Source organism: Oncorhynchus mykiss, chromosome 17 (genome assembly GCF_013265735.2).
Source record: "Oncorhynchus mykiss isolate Arlee chromosome 17, USDA_OmykA_1.1, whole genome shotgun sequence".
In the NCBI taxonomy this organism is placed as follows: Eukaryota; Metazoa; Chordata; class Actinopteri; order Salmoniformes; family Salmonidae; genus Oncorhynchus; species Oncorhynchus mykiss.
Window position 1 is genome coordinate 45,565,752 of NC_048581.1, and position 21,760 is coordinate 45,587,511.

General features: G+C 42.3%; 2 protein-coding genes across 2 annotated transcripts; one reads left to right on the forward strand and one right to left on the reverse strand.

The window, feature by feature from the left end:
• Positions 1–1,502: 1,502 nt before the first annotated feature.
• On the forward strand, positions 1,503–7,002 carry e3 (type II keratin E3). Its single transcript, NM_001129986.1, is given in 9 exon segments — positions 1,503–2,037; positions 3,831–4,039; positions 4,175–4,235; positions 4,376–4,471; positions 4,645–4,809; positions 4,944–5,069; positions 5,269–5,489; positions 5,612–5,667; positions 5,830–7,002. Coding segments are annotated over 9 exon segments (1,548 nt in total). The 5' UTR covers positions 1,503–1,617; the 3' UTR covers positions 6,024–7,002.
• A 1,883-nt stretch (positions 7,003–8,885) lies between these two features.
• Positions 8,886–21,459, reverse strand: si:dkey-195m11.11. Its single transcript, XM_021568583.2, has 8 exons — positions 21,385–21,459; positions 19,905–19,955; positions 17,417–17,719; positions 15,008–15,328; positions 14,202–14,522; positions 13,592–13,716; positions 10,419–10,599; positions 8,886–10,210 (listed from the first exon to the last, which is right to left on the reverse strand). The coding sequence occupies exons 1-8, from the start codon at positions 21,437–21,439 to the stop codon at positions 9,975–9,977; spliced, it is 1,593 nt and encodes a 530-aa protein (XP_021424258.2). The 5' UTR covers positions 21,440–21,459; the 3' UTR covers positions 8,886–9,974.
• Positions 21,460–21,760: the final 301 nt, after the last annotated feature.

Below are 21,760 nucleotides of genomic sequence, written 5' to 3' on the forward strand. Positions count from 1 at the left end.
TAAAGTGCGAGACCGCATACAACCGTGTTGGGACAGGTTGAGTCAGAGCTCACTAACACATTCACTCACGGTTAGTAAATGATGTCACTTTTACTATAAGAGGTCCTACAGGCCGTAAAGAGTCAGGAACATGGCATACATCACTGGCCCTGTTGTACTGTTTCTATCATATGTCTACAATGCACTTGAAATGCAGTTTGGTTTGATTGAATATGTCTTGATTTCAAATTCAATCAATCAATCAATCAACCTAAGGAACTGGTCAGGAGTCGCACAACACACCTTCTATGAGATATTACCCATGCATCAACATCTGTTGCCAAGAAGAGCCCTGCGCATATCTGGCCAACATTGCTATGAGACAAGGTTTGCAGACAGTTTCTCACACACATTCACGAGAATTCAAGAGGCAGAGCTAAAAATTCCTCTCCCTGAAAGTAGGTGTACAACATTACTGTATGTTGAAAATAAAGTGTACCGTTTCCAATTGCCATAGGAGTACAGTATACTGGAAATCACATCACTGGCATCAACTGTCATTAAAATCATCCACTGGGTGTTGTGCCAGTTGGCATAATCGAAGCGAGTAAGTGATTATACTACTGGAAGAGGTTGTAATATACGTAATTCATTCATGTGCAAGACTGTACTCCCCGGAGTGTGAACTTGGCTACGCTGTAGACATGTAGAAACTATAATATATGCATATGCCCTAAGCAAATCCTTCTGTGCCGCCCTTCACAAGCCTATTTTACTCCCCCTAAGGCTCTACATCAGTATACTCATAGTATAACAGTTTGTGTCAGAGACTAGGGCAGTTTTGTAAAGTGACTGAAAATAACAAGAACATGCACATAGGCTTTACATGTGGTTTGGGTCAATCAAATGAGCCACTCTGCTGCAGGTCCGATGAACACTGGATATGTGTGTCTGTGTGTGTGTATGCATATGGGTGTGTTTGTGGCTGTACAGTAGGCTTGCCTTTTCCGATAGGCTATTTTTATTTACGTTTTGTAGACACAAACATGTCTGCCATACATATTAAAGGCAAACGGTAGTGACACGACAGTAAATTATCTCCAAGTAGCCACATTTTAGTGCATTTCTCCTCATTCCCTTTCTCGGAGCTCTGTAAGATAGTGCACTTGTCTTCTCTTGAAGAGACCTCTCGTAACATGCAATTAATCCCAAAGGTTAAAAGACTCACCCTCCGTGTATACTCACCCCCCCCCCCTCCCCCACAACTCCCTCTCTCAACCCTTTCGCCAGAAACAGGGTGTGTCAGGGCTGATCTCCTCTCAATCCTTTTCTACCAGTCTGACAGGACAGGCCACTCCTGCCAGCCACAGCCTCAAGGGAACCAAGGGAGAGGAAGGAGGAGGGAAAGGGAGAGAAGTGCAGGTAAAAGTGGGTATGTTCCAGGTGAATGCTCCTCCCCTCGGCTCTAGAGTAGGATAAAACCGCTGTGGTGCCAGACAGATCATCACTTGAGGGACTTGACTCTCCTTTTGAAGCCTCCTTGTCCTCTGTCCTACTTCTTTCGCTCTCTACCCCTCTCAATTTTTCGAGAATTCCAGGCTTGTAAAGAAGAGTCAACACTCCCCTAAAGTTTCAACGATGAGCTTCAGCAGGACAAGCTACACCAGCGGCGGCGGCGGCGGCATGGGCGGCGGCACCACCAGCATTCGCAGGAGCTTCACCAGCCAGTCTATGATTGCCCCCGGCTCCACCAGGATGAGCAGCGGATCCGTCCGTCGTTCCGGAGCCGGATTCGGCGGTGGCATGGGCATGGGCGGGGGCAGCGGCGGTGGCTTCAGCTACATCAGCAGCAGCAGCGCAGGTGGCTACGGTGGCGGTCTCGGCGCTGGATTCGGTGGTGGTATGGGTGGCGGATACCCCATCACAGCTGTCACAACCAACCAGAGCCTGCTGGCCCCCCTGAACCTGGAGATCGACCCCAACATCCAGGTGGTCCGCACCCACGAGAAGGAGCAGATCAAGACCCTCAACAACCGCTTCGCGTCCTTCATCGATAAGGTCAGTTCCTGTTAACTCTATATGACTCCACCACGCCTGCACTTCAAACACTGAGCATTCACATCGACATTGATGGCATGCTATTTTACTATATATTATGTAATGAGCCAGATAAGTACCAGTACACATTTCCATTGACTTTCTCATGCACTGAATTTATTCTTAAAGAAAGTGAGCTTCAAGCCTGTATTAAAGCAGAATTATATTATACTGCTTTGCTTGTGTAGACTGCTTTGCTTGTGTGTACTATTTGCGGGCATCCATGTCAAACTCTAACCAAATAGATATTTGACATTGACTACAGGGACACTGTGCAATGATCAGAATCAATGGAGTAAACCAGAAAGGCAACAAATACAAGCCTTTGTTCTCACCTCACATATTAGCATCCTAATATAACAGGATTTCCTGGCTGTATATAGCTAAGAAAAGACGATCTCAATATGCAGGAATGTTTATTTTTCTGTAGACTAAGCCCTTATGTCACAACTCCCCTTGTGAGCTCAATAATCTTACACTCTGGTTCAAAGAAAGAGAGAGGTAGGACACCAGGGCAGCTATGAATCTTATCTCTAATGTTGAATCCGTCAATGAATTTCGACCTTTGGGATTCTCTTATAATCTGTGCAAAAGCTGGCCCTGTGTTTAACTTTCACAAAAGTTATTAAAGGTCTCTACCCAGGAGTTGATAGCCCGTCCTGTGACTGTAGCGGTCTCTTTGGCTGCTATCTAAACAAGGGTGGAGACCCGTCTCTTACCCCATGACTCACCCAATCTCATACCTGTGGGGTGTGGTCGTGTGGACCTTTCTACAGAGTGCCCACAGTCCAAAGTCTATGCCTGTCACCGTTGTCATGGGAGATGAGCATGTCCAGTGCAGTTGCAGTACAGTAAATCAACTTTCCCTTTTGTCTTTTCCAATGAAAGATGAACTCCATGTTTCCACCAGTCTCTAGGTATTTCCACCTGCACACCCCCCTATATGCCTTACTTGAGGTAGAGAACAAAATACACCCCCTTAATGGGCAGAGAGTCAACTCTCACAAGCAAGGCAAAGAACAATGTAAACACCTCTGTAAAGCCTTCAAAGCTGCTTTTGTCTTCTGTGGTTTATTTGCCACACCTAGTTTTTTTTTATGGTTGGAATGAATGCGTGGCCTTCACAGTGAAACAGAGCGAAAAGGAGATGACTCATAACTATGAGAGATAGGTAAAACATTTTAAAGCCATACACACACTGTGAGTCTGTCCTAGGCAGAGAAAGTTTGGATATGCTTTGGCATGCCGATAAACTCTCTTTTACTTGCCTATCTTTTGTTCTGAGAGTGAACAATGAGAGCTACACATCTCAGGGCAGTTTATCGATGGGATCAGGTTTCGTCTTGCCTCCCAGGATGTAGGCTTCTCAGCCTGGGTGTATACATGTAGATTGCCATATGTCATCATCGGTTAAATTAACAAGGTCTTGGACACTGACCGGCTGTTCAAGCCCAACCCTGTGATGCTATTTACACAGCTATGCAGGTACTGGTGTGGCTTTTACTGCAAGTCTGCTACAAGGTTGACTTCAGCTAAGTTATGTTTTTGCCACACCATTGGAGCCCAATTCGTTCTACTCCCTTTTAAAAATTGACAGAACTGATCTACTCAGTCTACTCAGGCTGACAATTGAATTTGAATTTAGAGGCTATAAAGCCTTATTCATGGGCCATCCATCACACATCCTCATTCATTAATGAACACGCATCCATTTATTCACTCACTCACTGACCATTTCTCTTTTGTCCCTGCAGGTGCGTTTCCTGGAGCAGCAGAACAAGATGCTGGAGACCAAGTGGAGCCTCCTGCAGGACCAGACCACCACCCGCTCCAACATCGACGCCATGTTTGAGGCCTACATCTCCAACCTGCGCAGACAGCTTGATGGTCTGGGCAACGAGAAGATGAAGCTGGAGGGGGAGCTGAAGAACATGCAGGGCCTGGTTGAGGACTTCAAGAACAAGTAGGTGTCGATATGTCGGCGGTGCTTCAAAAGTAGCCGTATTGGTATAAGCAATAACTTATGTTTAACCTCAGTGTAAGAAGCCACCCAGAGTGATGACTTTGCATGAAATATTGCCCTTTGCTTTGTCATCAGGTATGAAGATGAAATCAACAAACGTGCCTCAGTGGAGAACGAGTTTGTCCTGCTGAAGAAGGTGTGCAGGATATAACATGATGTCTTGTCATAACTCATATCAGAGTTAGAACCCATATCAATTCCATTCCATTAACTACTCTCTCTCTCTCTCTCTCTCTCTCTCTCTCTCTCTCACACACATTCTCTCGCTCTCTCTAGGATGTTGATGGTGCCTACATGAACAAGGTGGAGCTGGAGGCCAAGGTTGACGCGCTTCAGGATGAGATCAACTTCCTCAGGGCCATCTACGAGGCGGTACGAACCATTCATTAACATTTTCAACATTCATTAACATTTTCAACAATCATTAACTTTTTCACATTTACCATGCAACACATAAGTCTTCCATATCTGAATCTTGGAGAGCTTCAACACTACATGATAGTCAGTGAATCAGATGTTGTCTCTATCCTCTCTTGGTTCTTCAGGAGCTAAATGAGCTGCAGGGCCAGATCAAGGACACCTCTGTTGTGGTGGAGATGGACAACAGCCGTAACCTGGACATGGACTCCATCGTGGCTGAAGTGCGCGCCCAGTACGAGGACATCGCCAACCGCAGCAGAGCTGAGGCCGAGACCTGGTACAAGCAGAAGGTAAGCAGAGTTTGAACATGAACAGAGTTTACCAGGACACTTTTGGCCAAAATAAGCTAAATTACTGTGAGCGCTTCTGCAATCTTCACCTCCCTCATTTACATTTTCTTACATTTCTTCCTCACTTTTCTCAGTATGAGGAGATGCAGAGCTCTGCTGGACAGTATGGTGAGGACCTCCGCTCAACCAAGGCTGAGATTGCTGAGATAAACCGCATGATTTCTCGTCTCCAGAATGAGATTGAGTCTGTCAAGGGACAGGTGAGGGTGCCAGCTAATTTCAGAACCTCTTTTATGAGGATTGTCCATAAATAGCTGATGTCCAAGCAAGATGGTTCATAGCACTAGCGTATTACCATTAGCTGCTAATCCATGCTTCTACAGTGGATACAGGCTAATGATAATGAGCATTGCTAATAGCTCGAGGTTAATGCTAATGCACCATTCTCTTTTACCACAGCGGGCCAACCTTGAGGCTCAGATCGCTGAGGCAGAGGAGCGCGGTGAGATGGCGGTGAAGGACGCCAAGCTCCGCATCAAGGACCTGGAGGATGCCCTCCAGAGAGCCAAGCAGGACATGGCCCGCCAGGTGCGTGAGTACCAGGAGCTGATGAACGTCAAGCTGGCCCTGGACATTGAAATTGCCACCTACAGGAAGCTGCTGGAAGGAGAGGAAAGCAGGTGAGTTAAAGCTGGATAGTTGAGACATTAGCCTCTTAGCTTAGCATGTAATGAATGACAGTTAGCATATTTGATCAACTTTCCATCCAAACTTCAATAACATTGGACGTATCTATTTACAGAATATCCTCCGGTGGTACGTCTGCAACAATCCATGTGCAGCAGACCTCTGGCGGCAGTAAGTACCATTTGATTTCATTTCTAACTGTGTCCCCTAGTTCAGATCATTTTACGTTATGCTGAGGAATACACATGGACTTTGCCATGCATCATTGAAACCGAAATATCCTTTAGCTTTACAGCCGATTAAACTGATCCCACTCTATCTCTCTGTACCCAGACTACTCCGCCGGAAGCTCAGGTGGATTCGGCTATGGCGGCGGCAGCGGAAGCTACGGCGGCGGCGGCTTTGGCGGCAGCAGCAGCAGCTTTGGCGGCGGCAGCAGCTTTGGTGGCGGCAGCAGCTTTGGCAGCGGCGGAGGTGCCACCATCACCAAGTCTGTGACATCCACCAGCTCCAGCAGACGTTTCTAGAGACCTTCAACTCTGTACCAATCCACGGTGGTACGCAGTACTCTTAGACACAGCAATATCCCTGTTGAGTTAAAAGTGATGGGGGAATGTCTAGCGAACCTGATGATTTGCAATGAGATTGATGACATGTATTTACGTTTATTTTTCAATCCTTCCCAGGACAGAGAAATAAGAATAGGGACATTGAATTATACTGCCTTGACAGTGATTCGCTGGAAAACAATGAATGTATCAATGTGTTCATCCAGGATCAATAGCTGTTCTCCCCTCATTCACATGTACTCTTCACCATGTTTAACAAGGCCTACATTCCTATCTTTCTGCACTGACGAATAAGGATTAGGAAGAAAAAAAAAGAGAAAAAAAAGAGTAAACTCTTGAGGGAAAAGTTTAAACCAGCTATAAAGAAAGCTTGCTCGGGATCCTCCTTGTATCTTTGTCAGCTTGTATGTTGCATCTAAATGCATCAGTGGTTGTTGGGCATATTGTTCTAGCGTCACAATTCATAGGCGGCAGTGCCATGGACATAATCAATAAACTATGGACACTTGCTGATTTGGCAGCTGAACGGAGAAAACACTCCCACCCTTGTGGGAATACCCTCATATTTCTTTAAGGTGATTTATGAATGATATGAAAGCGATTATGTCATGTGTTCTCGTAAACAAAAATAGGCCTTGTTACTAACACATGACCTGTCTCTTTCATAGTGTACTGAAGTAGCCATGCAGAAGAGCCTGTAGTCAATCTTCACTCGCATAACTCTAAAGGAAATACATTGTTGTCAGAGGTTTACATTTTAGAGAGGTTTCCTGTAAATAGTTTTCTTCTGTGCTTGGTTTAGCTTTTTATGACCACTGGAATGAAACGATGTTGTGACCAGATTTATTTGTCAGTTTTCTCAACAACCTACATAATTTGTGTCAATTGACTTTTTAACATAACAAAATAACAAATTAAATGAATCTGAGATCTATAATCACTGCCTGCTGTCTCTTACTTTTATTTTTGTTGTTGTTGTCTTTTTTCTGAATTGTGTGTGCTTCCCATGCATCTCTGGCACCATCTAGCACATCCTTTGATCAAATGAAACTACAATGTTGAGCATTTTGGAATTTCAGAGTATTCAACCACATTAAACTGATAACTGATTATTCGTATGAATAAAATACTGATCATTTGCTGAATACAACAAGCACTCAAAAACCCAGTTAGTTACCGGTCATTGTCTTATGAAGGGACACATCAAACACATAATTAAAGACAACATCCAAAGTTAAAACCCACTGTTTTATCTCACGTTCATTTCCTATACAACAATTGAGTTTGATTGAACTACACTGCTCAAAGAAATAAAGGGAACACCAAAATAACACATCCTAGATCTGAATGAATGAAATATTCTTATTAAATACTTTTTTCTTTACATAGTTGAATGTGCTGAAAACAAAATCACACAAAAATTATCAATGGAAATCAAATTTATCAACCCATGGAGGTCTGGATTTGGAGTCACACTCAAAATTAAAGTGGAAAACCACACTACAGGCTGATCCAACTTTGATGTAATGTCATTAAAACAAGTCAAAATGAGGCTCAGTAGTGTGTGTGGCCTCCACGTGCCTGTATGACCTCCCTACAATGCCTGGGCATGCTCCTGATGAGGTGGCGGATGGTCTCCTGAGGGCTCTCCTCCCAGACCTGGACTAAAGCATCCGCCAACTCCTGGACAGTCTGTGGTGCAACGTGGCGTTGGTGGATGGAGCGAGACATGATGTCCCAGATGTGCTCAATTGGATTCAGGTCTGGGGAACGGGCGGGCCAGTCCATAGCATCAATGCCTTCCTCTTGCAGGAACTGCTGACACACTCCACATGAGGTCTAGCATTGTCTTGCATTAGGAGGAACCCAGGGCCAACTGCACCAGCATATGATCTCACAAGGGGTCTGAGGATCTCATCTCGGTATCTAATGGCAGTCAAGCTACCTCTGGCGAGCACATGGAGAGCACCAAAGAATGCCACCCCACACCATGATTGACCCACCGCCAAACTGGTCATGCTGGAGGATGTTGCAGGCAGTAGAACATTCTCCACGGCGTCTCCAGACTCTCACGTCTGTCACATGTGCTCAGTGTGAACCTGCTTTCATCTGTGAAGAGCATAGGGTGCCAGTGGTGAATTTGCCAATCTTGGTGTTCTCTGGTAAATGCCAAACGTCCTGCACGGTGTTGGGCTGTAAGCACAACCCCCACCTGTGGACGTCGGGCCCTCATTCCACCCTCATGGAGTCTGTTTCTGACCGTTTGAGCAGACACATGCACATTTGTGGCCTGCTGGAGGTCATTTTGCAGGGCTCTGGCAGTGCTCCTCCTTGCACAAAGGAGGAGATAGCGGTCCTGCTGCTGGGTTGTTGCCCTCCTATGGCATCCTCCACGTCTCCTGATGTACTGGCCTGTCTCCTGGTAGCGCCTCCATGTTCTGGACACTACACTGACAGACACAGCAAACCTTCTTGCCACAGCTCGCAATGATGTGCCATCCTGGATGAGCTGCACTACCTGAGCCACTTGTGTGGGTTGTAGACTCCGTCTCATGCTACCACTAGAGTGAAAGCACCGCCAGCATTCAAAAGTGACCAAAACATCAGCCAGGAAGCATAGGAACTGAGAAGTGGTCTGTAGTCACCAGCTGCAGAACCACTCTTTATTGGGGGTGTCTTGCTAATTGCCAATAATTTCCCCTTGTTGTCTATTCTATTTGCACAACAGCATGTGAAATGTATTGTCAATCAGTGTTGCTTCCTAAGTGGACAGTTTGATTTCACAGAAGTGTGATTGACTTGGAGTTACAGTACATTGTGTTGTTTAAGTGTTCCCTTTATTTTTTTGAGCAGTGTATTTATGACTTCCTGTCCTCCTCAAGACAGTCTTATTAGATTGCATTACAGAAGCATAATCACAGACATACTGTAGTAGTGGTTCCTCATGTTACTAGAACAAAAAAAGACCATGATTTTCACAACATTTAATCCATAGAAGGACCTGTTGAAGGAAAGATTGTTGACATATATTTGACACAAAAGATCATTGGGAAATAATTAATTGAAGTTAGAATATTCTATGACACTTTGGCCTAACCCAGGCCTCCTTTAAGACTCCATGTTTCATCTGTAGGTGCTATAAAGCGATTGTTGGTGTGAAGCTTCTCCCCTTGCTCTGTAATATGAGTAGTATTTTGATTTCAATAACACATTTCTAACATAAATGTATAAATATTGAAAAATGTAAACGTGCATATTGAAAATATCACATTTTTGATTGAGCTAAGTATTCTATTTATTGTTGAACATAATATGCTCTACAGACATATCAACATTAAAGAGTGGGATCTCTGCTACTTTTAAAGCTATGATCCAATTTGTAAGCATCACCAACACAGTGAATGTGAAAATGTATAAAAAATGGTCGCCCTCTGTGTTGGTGCTTTGCAGGATGTCCAAGGAGGGCTGTGATTGGCTACATTGCCTACCAAGCCAATTTCTCTGTATAAAATGGGCCCTAACGTTACGACTAGCAGAGAACCCACTTTGGGACATTAATACGTTCGTGGAGTAATTTTTTGTGAAAATCCCCAAAATCATGGTATTTTTTAGTTTTAGTTTCGTGAGGAAACACCTATAGGGCAAATTACAAATGTCACCCTACTCCCCACTGGGCACAGACGTAAATTAAGCGTTTATTCCACGTTGGTTCAACATAATTTCACTGAAAGGACATGGAAACAACATTGATTCAACCAGTGTGTGCCCAGTGGATCCCTTTACTGGCAACAACTTCTTCACCAGAGCCACATGACTGGTAGAAAGTAGGACACTACCTTATATAAAAGGTTTAGGGTGACATTTCAGATAGGCCCATATGTTTTATTTAATTGTAAATACACAAAAAGTTTACTGCATAGGGATTGTATGGAGATTTTCGTGCGGGGCTTCCTGCATGTTTCTAGACACTCTCTCCATTCCTGGTGAGGCCTCTGGGTCAGCTGTGGACACCCCTTGAGAAGTGACAGCATTTGCTGTCTCCCCCTTCTGGACACGATAGACACACATATACACTAATATGGCTGCTCCAGATACGGTTGTGAGGAGAGCCGTGATGATGAGTCCAACATTTGGTTTGTACCATTCTGTTGAAAGTGAACGGAGAACACAAGAGTTACTGTGAAATCTGAGCATTGGGTATGGAGTGTAAGATAATTCAGACAATCGCTATACAAGCAGATTGCACTGTACCAATCGGTTACAGTACAGAGTAGGGGAGAGGCGGACATACTGTGAATACCTATACAAGAGATGGAGTTGCTTTTAGTTAAGCGAGAAAACATAGGTACTCACTGCTCACGAAGATCCTCACTGAGGACACACTCTGTTCAGACCCTCTAATTCTACAGGCATACTCTCCTGATAAGACAGGCGCATGAAGCATGGTCCTCATTTCTTCTCCTGAGGCGATTTGCACGTTGTCGATTGTGTTAATGTACGAATCTATGGAGACCCTCGTCAAGTCCATGAAAAGCTGAGAAAAATGACAAGAAGAAACATCACAAATTGAGTTGTTGTTGACGTTATACAGTATTTGCATACCACCAGTACTCTGCCCTACAAAGGCAAACATGCAGTAACTACACTTTTGGTCAAAATGTAGGTAAGACTGAAATCAGGCGTTATAGTATGTGTTTTATCGTGTGACAAAGTGTCCTGGTTCAATTACGTTCAGTTTCAGAGAACATGGAGTGTAAAATATGCAGTAACTGCAAAATCCAAGTTACTGCACTTTGGCTTTGTTCCATTATGTTTTGACAGCATTTACCAACTCTGCCATACACAGGCAAAGTGCAGTAACTATGCAAACAGTGAAACTGAGAAAAATGGCTATAACGTTTATTTGCTGTCCAGCCAATATGGTGTAGATAAGTAATAATGCACTTTTGTATTATCTTATTATAAAGGGATTTTTTTATGCACAGAAATCATGACAACTGATTTGACCTAGTATTCACAGTATGTCCGCCTATGTCAAATAAATGACCATACAAAGTCAAACAGCAAAACAATAAGAAAGTTGGATACACAAATTTAGATTGTAGATATTGCACAAAGTCAAAAATATGTTTGAGGTATAATTATTCTGCGTGATGAAAATAGTCCTTACCTTTTGACAAAAAATGGTTGTGAGGGTTACTACAATACAACATTTAAAACATGAAAAGATAACTACATAAAACCATTAAATACAGTTGGAATGTGCACTGAACAAACATATAAATGCAACATGTAAAGTGTTGGTCCCATTGTTGAGCTGAAATAAAATATCCCCGAAATGTACATAAATGTGTTACCATCCCTGTTAGTGAAACATTTTTCTTTGCCAAGATACTCCATCCACCTGACAGGTGTGGCCCATCAAAAAGTTGATTAAACACCATGATCATTAAATAGGTGCACCTTGTGCTGGGACAATAAAATGCCACTCTCTGATGTGCAGTCACACAATGCCACAGATGTATTCAAGTTGACGGAGCGTGCAATTGGCATGCTAACTGCAGGAATTTCCACCAGAGCTGTTGTCAGAGAATGCAATGTTCTCTACCATAAGCCGCGTTATGTAATTTTATAGGATTTTGCAGTACGTCCAACCGGTCTTACAACCACAGAACACATGTATGGAGTTGTGTGGGCGAGCTGTTTGCTGATGTCAAAGTTGTGAACAGAGTGCCCCATGGTTGCGGTGGGGTTATGGTATGGGCAGGCATAAGCTACGGACAACAAACACAATTGCAGTTTATCGATAGCAATTTGAATGCACAGAGATACCGTGATGAGATCCTGAGGCCTATTTTCGCCATCACCTCATGTTTCAGCTTGATAATGCACCTAATGCACCTTGATAATGCACCATGTCGCAAGGATCTGTACACAATTCCTGGAAGCTGAAAATGTCCCAGATAATTCATGGCCTGCATACTCGCCAGACTTGTCACCCATTGAGCATGTTTGGAATGGTCTGGATCGACTTGCACGACAGCGTGTTCCAGTTCCCGCCAATGTCCAGAAAACTTTGCACAACCATTGAAGATGAGTGGGACAACATTCCGGTCATAATCAACAGCCTGATCAACTCTATGAGAAGGAGATGTCGCGCCGCTTGAGACAAATGGTGGTCACAACCAGATACTGACTGGTTACTGGTCACACCAATGTCTCAAGGTATTTGTGACCAACAGATGAATATCTGCATTCCCAGTCATGTGAAATCCATACATTTGGGCCTAATGAATTCATTTCAATTGACCAATTTCCTTATATGAACTGAAACTCAGTAAAATCGTTGATATTGTTGCATGTTGTGTTTATATTTTTGTTAAGTAAAGTTAGACCTCTCAAACGGTTTCCATCAAACAGAAAAATACAGTTAGATTGTAGATACTGCACTTTGCCTTTGCATTACCCATATAGTTGTTTATCGGTGGGTCCTCTGCGGGACTAACATAGGCTAATGCGATTAGCTTGAGGTTGTAAGTAACAAGAACATTTCATAGGACATAGACATATCTGATATTGGCAGAAAGTTTAAATTCTTGTTAATCTAACGGCACTGTCCAATTTACAGTAGCTATTACAGTGAAAAAAGAATTATTTTTTATTTTTTTACCTTTCTTTAACTAGTCAAGTCAGTTAAGAACAAATTCTTATTTTCAATGATGGCCTAGGAACAGTGGGTTAACTGCCTTGTTCAGGGGCAGAATTACAGATTTCTACCTTGTCAGCTCAGGGATTCAAATCTTGCAACCTTTCGGTTACTAGTCCAACGCTCTAACCACTAGGCTACCTGCCGCAATACCATGCTATTGTTTGAGGAGAGTGCACAATTTTGAACATGCAAAGTTATTAATAAACCAATTAGGCACATTTGGGCAGTCTTGATACAATTTTTTTTACAGAAATGCAATGGTTCATTGGATCAGTCCAAAACTTTGCGCATACAATGATGTCATCTAGTGGCCAAAATCTAAATTACAGCTGGGCTGGAATAATACATGATTGCCTTTCTCTTGCATTTCAAAGATGGTACCAAAAAAAACGTTTGGTTTTTTCTTTTTATTATCTTTTACCAGATCTATTGTGTTATATTCTCCTACATTCCTTTCACATTTCCACAAACTTCAAAGTGTTTCCTTTAAAATGGTACTAAGAATATGCATATCCTTGTTACAAGCAGTTTGATATGGATATGTCATTTTAGGCGAAAATTGAAAAAAGGGTGTGATCCTGAAGAGGTTTTAAGGTCATAAATTAGCAGAGTGCAGTAATAGCATTTTATGGTTCAGAGGTCAGATCAGTGGGCATGGTTGATAAGAATTACTTCAATAATAAGATGATACATCACTGCATTATCACTTATCTACCTACAACTTATTTGGCTGGTTAGCAAAAAATAACTTTAAAACCCTTTTTCTCAGTTTCACTGTTAGCGTAGTTACTAGTATTATAGGGAGCTACAGTGTTACCTTTTCCGTACCAAACCAAGGGGCATTGAACATGCAGGACAATTCCAACGAGTGCTCATCACTGATGTCGACTCTCGATACCTCTCTGTAGCCTGTGACTGAGATCTTAGTAGTTGGCAGAGCATCTACAGGCAGAGGAAGAGGATTAGAAAAATAATCCAGACCAAAAAAAATATAATATAATATATATAATAAATATATATATAAATATAAATAAATAAATAAATATAATAAAATATAAAAATGAACAAATCTTCAAAAGACAAGTATCTGGTCAAAACAGTGTCACAAAACATTAGGTAACGCCTTTACAGAGTGTTTCCCAATCCCGGGGACCCAAAGGGGTGAATTTATTTTTCATAACCAACAATAAAACACCTGATTCAATTTATCAAAAGCTTGATGAGCAGTTTTTAAGTTGAATCCGCTAAGTTAGTGGTGGGCTATAAACAAACATGTGCAGACCTCTGGATCCCCAGGACCAGGATTGGGAAAAATCCTGTACTGACGGCAATTTAACAACCAACAACCTGTTAAAGAGTTCAGAATTACAGAATTACAGAATTAACACCAACCAACATAACTTGATGAAGAATGCACTCTCTCCCACCTGAGCAAACTAGTTTCACCCCCTTCCTTGAGTTAGAAAGGGGCTGCACTGCATCAATCTGACACTCCCTGAGTCGTCCCTCGCTTCCTCTGCACAATATGGAACCGATGGAGAAGTTAACCTTATGGTTGTAGTCTTGCTTCGTCGAGACGGAAGATAGTGTCCCACAGCCCAGCTCTCGACAAACCACGATACCCATTGCCCAGTTCCAGCTTTCTATCTGTTGGCACACAGGGCCCCAGCTGCCTCTGACCTGCACCTCCAGTTGTCCCAGACACTTGGAGCCCTGATACTGGGGCACAAGACGGATAGGCGCCTCCTCTGTGAGAAGCGGGGTGGAGAGTCAGAGGACATATTACATATTCGACAAGTGACTTTTTAGTTAGTAATTTGAATCTGGTCATATACGGTATAACAAATAAAGAAGGAAAGTCACACAGTCATATACTGAATGCTCACATAAAATGTACTGGTAAACCGGCGTTTCGGCACGCATTGATTTCTTGAAGAGGGCACTGAGTGCTGAAACGTTTGTTTACCCAGTAAATTGTTGTGAACATACAGTACATGACCGTGTGACTTTCCTTCGTCATTAAATTGCTGGGAGAATATACAGGTGTCGACTTTCTTTCATATTTTTATCAAGTTTACTCTCCCTTAGTTAGCACCTCTAGAAACAGTCTTTGGTTGGGCGTCAGCTCTTGTTTATTTAAAAAAAAATTGCCAACACATTACATTACAGCACAACACAGCATTATTGCTGTAGGCCTATCGACTATTAACTATTCCTGAGCTCATACACCAACCTGCAATAGCTGGGAGGGAACTGGAGGGAGGAGAGAGGTAAATATGCTGGTTGAAGTCCACAATCTCCAGTCTGCAGACAAACTCGAAGTTTTCTGTGCTGTCCACTAGCCACCTGGTCAGTGTGATGGAATCGTGGCTGTCAAGAAGGGCCGCTGACCCCTTAAACTTAAAGATCTCGTTTCCCACAGTAACAGGCAGCTGTCTGTAGTAAAGGGCCAGGGTTCTGTTGGGGAAGTGGGTGGTAGTTTGGCAGCTGATGGTGTAGTTTCCTCCGATGGGTATGAAGGCAGGCACCACCAAAATTGGCCCTGGAAGAGAGGCTATTCGAGTGTCGAAGACAGATGGAAAGATATAAGAGAGTCAGAGAGATGGGACAGTGAATGTCATACATTTATTGATTATAGTTCTCTTTAAGTCTTTCTCTCTTGGCTATTTCTTTCTTTGTAGATTTCAGTAATCATAATGATTCAGGGATCGATTCAAGCCTTATTGCGACGACTCGTAATTGCCACTTGATTGACAGCTGATCTCTCGTTAAACCATCAATACAAGGTAAATATCACCCGCACAGCTGATCTCAATTGCAACCATTATCCGCTACCAATTTAACGCCCCATAAAGGCGCTTGCAGACAGGCAAATTGAACCGTGAGAAAATCTGCCTAACGTGTGTAGAGACCAGCGGTCCTGGTTGTTGTCAGCTCGAATGCTGTCATTAAAACATTGTTTGATTGGTTGATGAATTCTGCTCTTTGGTCAACCATGTGCGGCTTCAAGACTTCAGCTAATTTCATTTTTTGGCGCCACGAGCACCGAGCCAACGGCGCCGCTCACGGGTGCGAGCACCATGAACCAAGAAAGTGAGACACGTGGCCGTGGCTTGCTATATAAAGCAGGCTGACAAGCGTCAAGGCATTCAGTTACAGTTAGAAAGGGCAAAACAAGTGACCTAAGGTTCTTTGAGCAAGAATCGTGCAAGCTAACGGGCGGGCAACAAAAAGACAAATAATGGTGCAGTGCAACAGTGGCGTGCATAGGGCCTCCCGGGTGGCGCAGTGGTTAAGGACGCTGTACTGCAGCGCCAGCTGTGCCATCAGAGTCCCTGGGTTCGCGCCCAGGCTCTGTCGTAACTGGCCGCGACCGGGAGGTCCGTGGGGCGACGCACAGTTGGCCTAGCGTCGTCCGGGTTAGGTCGGTAGGGATCTCCTAGTCTCATCGCCGGGTGCAGTGCGCGCTAGCCAAGGTTGCCAGGTGCACGGTGTAGCCTCCGACACATTGGTGCGGGTTGGCCTAGCGTTGTGTATCGGAGGACGCATGACATTCAACCTTCGTCTCTCCCGAGCCCGTACGGGAGTTGTAGCAATGAGACAAGATAGTAGCTACTACAACAATTGGATACCACAAAATTGGGGAGAAAAAGGGGTAAAATAAAAAAATTAAAAATAAAAAACAGTGGGGTGCATAACGGCATCTCGGAACACACAACTCGTCGATCTTTGACGCTAATGGGCTATTGCAGCAGACGACCACACCGAGTTCCACAACTATCAGCTATAAAAAAGAAGGGGCTCCAGTGGGCACATGATCACCAACACGGGACATTTGAGGAGTGGAAAGAGTTCAGTTTACTTGAGTGGCCTGCGCAGTCCCCAGACCTCAACCCAGAGCCTCTTTGAGATGAGACGGAATGGGATGTTTGTAGCATGAATGTGCTGCCGTCCAATCTGCAGCAACTGCGTGATGCCATTATGTTAGCATGGAACAACATCCCTGTGGAACATTTCCCGACACCTTGTAGAATGCCCCCCAAAATTCAGGCAGTTCTGGAGGCAAAGGGGGGTCCGACCCAGTACTAAATGGTTGTACCTAATAAACTGTCCGGTGAGTGCATATCGTAAGAACCTAAGCATTACAAAACTTCTACGAGATCAAATAAGAATCACATATCAAAATAGCAATACATTTTCGTCTTGACTAAATTCGACAGTCTCTCATTGTCCCCCATACAAAAACTCCTCACTAGCTTAATAATGAGTGATCTGCTTAACATGTACCAAACCACGCCAAACCGCGCTTCTTAATACCCGCCCGCTTAACCCCGAAGCCAGCTGCACTAATGTGTTGGAGGAAACACCATTCAACTGACGACCGTGAGGCTCGCAAACAAATAATGCACAACTAATCCTGAAACTAAAATACTGTAGCAACCTTAGTTCAACACCTAGCGTTTGTCTCTTGGGGAGACTAAAAGAGGTATAGTTCAACCACAATCTGAGAGGAAGTTGTGTATCTCTTTACTGGAAGTTTATTTAAATTTTTTTAAGTGAAGAGGGGCACCCGTTAAACATGACATTTGTATGCCCTCATGATAATCTGTAATAAGAGAGTTAGACATTATGACACACTTACAGATGGTAAGGTTGGCTGGATTGCTTTTTCCCGACACGTCTCCAGTATTGCTGGCATTGTACCAGCATACGTAGATCCCCTCATTGGCTGCAATGGCTTTCGTGGTAAACCTGACATCATCTCTGTTTTGTATAGTGAGGGAATGTATTGCAGAGAGGGATTGGTTGTCCCAGCTAAAAGAGACAGTTATTGGCAATCTGACGTTTGTCGGAAGTGTGCAGATCAGCTCCACGTCTGAGAAAAGTTGGATGTTGCGGCCAAAACGGGGGCGGTAGAAAGAGAGCGAGGGGGCTAGAAGAGGGCCTGTGGAAGAGTGAGAAAAGTGTGCAATCACTACAAAGGTACAGCAACACACACACCACAGGAGGCTGCTGATGGGAGGGTAATAATGGCTAGAATGCAGTGAATGCAAACTGTATCAAACACATTGAAACCTTGTGTTTGTTGTGTTCAATTCCATTTATTCTGTTCCAGCCATGACTAAGATCCCATCCTCCCCAATTAAAGTCCAAAGAACCGCCTATCACACACACACACACCTTGTTTTTCAATACATCATATTGCCTGTGGGTTACACAGTGCCATGAAAAAGTACTCGGTTGCAGGATTTTCACATTTCATAGTGTTAGATGGATCCAGCCTTGCAAAACGTTTATGAAACCAGGAAAACACCCCTTTACACTGATGCTTGCTACATAGGTGACCACACTACAGCTCTCCAGTTAATCACAACGCATGACTTGTGAAGAGGATGTTGCTTTACAGAAGCATATTCTGATACAATGCAAAGTATACAACATTATTAAGGGAAACTGTTACAAGCTGTTTTCCTGTCTTATAGTTGCAGCCATGGGTGTAATCATTACTCCAAACAGTTGCAATTAATTTTGCAACTAAAACTAGCGTTTCTACAACCCCAGTTGTTTATTTAAAAAAAAAATATAATGTTCGGTATTTCCACTATCCACTAGGTTTGCTGCAAATTCAAAATCCTAGGAAATGTTATTTAATTGACACAAGCTGTCTCCAATCAATATTATTTATAATATTATTATCATTGCATTGTTGGAAAGAGGTCTCAAGGTTAAACATTTCACTGTACTGTTTTACACTTGCGCTTATGGCGAAAAGAAAGTTGTGTGAACTTAACTGAGTGTGTCTCCCATAGACACCAATAGATGGGATTCGGTGAAAATGAAGCGCGCGTGTCGATAGAGCCGGAAGCCGTGCATTGTTATGATTCTGAATGGTCAGATAGCTAGCAACATTGACAAGAAGCTGCCATTTGGGGAATCGTAGGTGTCTCGTTTCATGTAGTTTTGTCTTGTTCATGATACCATGACTTGTTTTGACTTATTTCATGTCAATGCTAATATGGCTATAATTCACTAGCTAGCTAACCAACATCTGTAACAATATATTTGAGTGTGCTCATTGTGCAATAGTTGCCCACCCGTCGGTTTTGTTGCTACACAACCAACCAGTCTGCAATAGCAGTTGGGTCTGGTCTACTTAGTATATGGACTTTTATTCAACCAGGAAAAAAGCTGAGTGTGGTGTCTCGCTTCTTCTTCCGTCTCTGATTAAGATTCATAGAACTACGCCTCCCCTGGCTTAATAAGGCGTGGGGATACATAGGTTCGGTTTGAACATCTGTGCTCGCATACTCCCTAAAGACCTACACTTGAAAACGAGAAAAAAGTGTAAATATTATTATTTGTCCCTCTTGAGCCATAACACTTCCTCAAAATAGTCAGAATTAAATCAAGAAATCGGTCATTAATTTTGCCAAGGAGGTCTTAGTTGCACAATTTTACATCTAACTAAGATGTTTGGTGGAGCATTTCTAAAGTGAAAATATTTACATGAAAATTAGTCGTCTCTTGTTGAATGAAAACAAATAAAACACTTCATTTAAGAATCCCGTCCGTAGTTCCACTCCTACTGTTGACCAATCACCAACAGAGGGGAGTAAACTTTGGCTATCTAAATTCAACTTGCCTCAAGAAAGCCGAGAAAACCCAGCCGAAGACCAAAACGTCACAAAAATGTGTCATAATATATGCGCAAACTATTTCGACTGGGAAGTATATGGTAAGCTTTAGGCGATTCCCCCACCAAACACTCACACACAACCAGACATTGATTTATTTTAGACCGCTTGTGTCATGTAAATATAATTTTATACATGCAGCAAACCTAGTGAATAATGCTTGTAAAAACTTAACCCATAAAAATCAACCAAAACAACTGGCCCTACTTATGGCCCCACTGTATGTCTGATTACTGTATCAGCTACATTATGAACATAATGACATGTTCTTCAGTGATATTCTACTAACTATACATAACGTATAATACTGTACATAATGCGCCTTATTCTCTCTCACATCGGGAACATAGATTCATTTACATACAACTGTGTATGGAGAGAAACAACCAGTTTTAACAAGCATATTTGGAAATATGCAAGAGAGAGCATGCTTACCCTGAGTCCAAGCCACCCTGGCTGACTGCCCAAGCCACAAGATGGTGAGCACTGGGTGAGAAGGAGAGGAAAGGGACATTTTGGTGTTGGGTAACTGCTTCAACTTCCCTCCCCACAACTTACTGATAGTGAATATTCTTTAAACCATACACTGAACTCTAACATATATTCTGACCACACCGATCTGTTGAATAGAAAAACAAATGATAAAAAAAAACAGCGAGGTCCAAAAGGATTTGGACCGTGACACATTTGTTGTTTTGGCTCTGTACTCAAGCACTTTGGATTTGAAATTATACAAAGTGCAGACTGTCAGCTTTAATTTGATGATATTTTCATTCATATCGAGTGAACTGTTCAGAAATTACACCACTTTTTTGTGCAAAGCCCCCCCCCCCCCAAAAAAAAAACCCAACTATTTGGACAATTCACTTAAATATGTCTAATAAAGTAATCAAAAGTTTACTACTTGGTCCCTCTATTCCTAGCGCACAATGACTACATCAAGCTAGTGACTACAAACTTACAGAGGCACAAAGATCATACCCCAAGACATTACCAATAACAAGGAATGATAGCATTGTTTGGGGATGTATGATATTTATGCCTTCAAATTTCTCACTCATCATTATTCACGATTAATTCAGGATTATCTGTAATCATGGTAGCAGCCATATTATTGTAGAGGTGTTCAGAAACATATCCTATTCTTATTTACAATAAAAGATATTACAAAATTACACAATACAATATTTACCATTAATTTCTGTTGGGCACAAAATAATCAGAAACAGCCAAAACAAGTTTGTAGAAATCTTAGGAAGTCTCAAGGTTTTGCTCACCCGAGGTAGCGTATCTAATGTTAAACTGTAGACCACACTATTTACCAAGAGTTTTCATCTCTAATCTTCATAGCTGTCTATTTACCACCACAAACCAAATACTTTGGTTCACTAAAATGAGGGGGTATGTAGAAAAATACCTGTAATTTCGAAACGGTTCACCAGATATGGATGAAAATACCCTCAAATTAAAGCTGAGTCTGCACAGAGCCAAAACAACAACACTTGTTACTGTCCAAATACTTTTAGACTTCACTGTATATAAAACAGGTCATTATTTAAAGATATTAAAAATAAAAATGCTTTGTAAATTAAGTGCCGACAAAGAATAATGGGGTGCCAACAAAGTTAGTTTGTTCTGTTTATGTTCATGCTGTAAGACAGTACATGTACAATGTATGTATACTTATATACTGTAGGATAAATAAGTATTTGTACATATGAATGCACTGAAAGCTGTCATTTTTATATTCAATCAAACCCTTTACAAATGAATGAAAGTTTACAAAATTATAAATGTTAACATTTAAACAGTCCTCAGCGTTGTGGTTAATTGTTTAAAAAAGAAATGTCCATCCATAGAAATGTCCATATTGAACAAATACTCTTTAGATGTATTGCCATACATAAAAATGTACCTGTTACGCTGAACATCGCCATGGTGAATGAAACTGACGAGAATAACTGGTCCATAAATTCCAGAAAATAGATTTCAGCAATAGCAAATGGGGAAGATGCCAACTTCCCACACAAACTGTCAGTACTTTACATAATACTAGAAACAACACTTTACATAATACTAGAAACGTTGTTATTCACAGAGTTCGAGCTGTTGGAGGAATTGAATACCAGATTAATTCAGCACATATTTAATTTTGAAACCAGTGTAACATGTTTACACTTGTTTGTCCAGTCATTGATCATTGTAACTAGAATGGTTTCGGATATTGTTATATTAGTTTGACTTTCTTGTCAAGAAATATTCACATCTGATGATGGGATTTAACAAAATGT

Coding starts and splice junctions, on each gene's coding strand:
- si:dkey-195m11.11 (XM_021568583.2), bottom strand. CDS start 21,439: ATGGACCAGTTATTCTCGTCAGTTTCATTCACCATGGCGATGTTCAGC. Junction 19,956..21,384: donor GGCGATGTTCAGCGTAACAG/GTACATTTTTAT, acceptor CTTCTCACCCAG/TGCTCACCATCTTGTGGCTT. Junction 10,600..13,591: donor CTTGGTTTGGTACGGAAAAG/GTAACACTGTAG, acceptor CATTTTTCTCAG/CTTTTCATGGACTTGACGAG.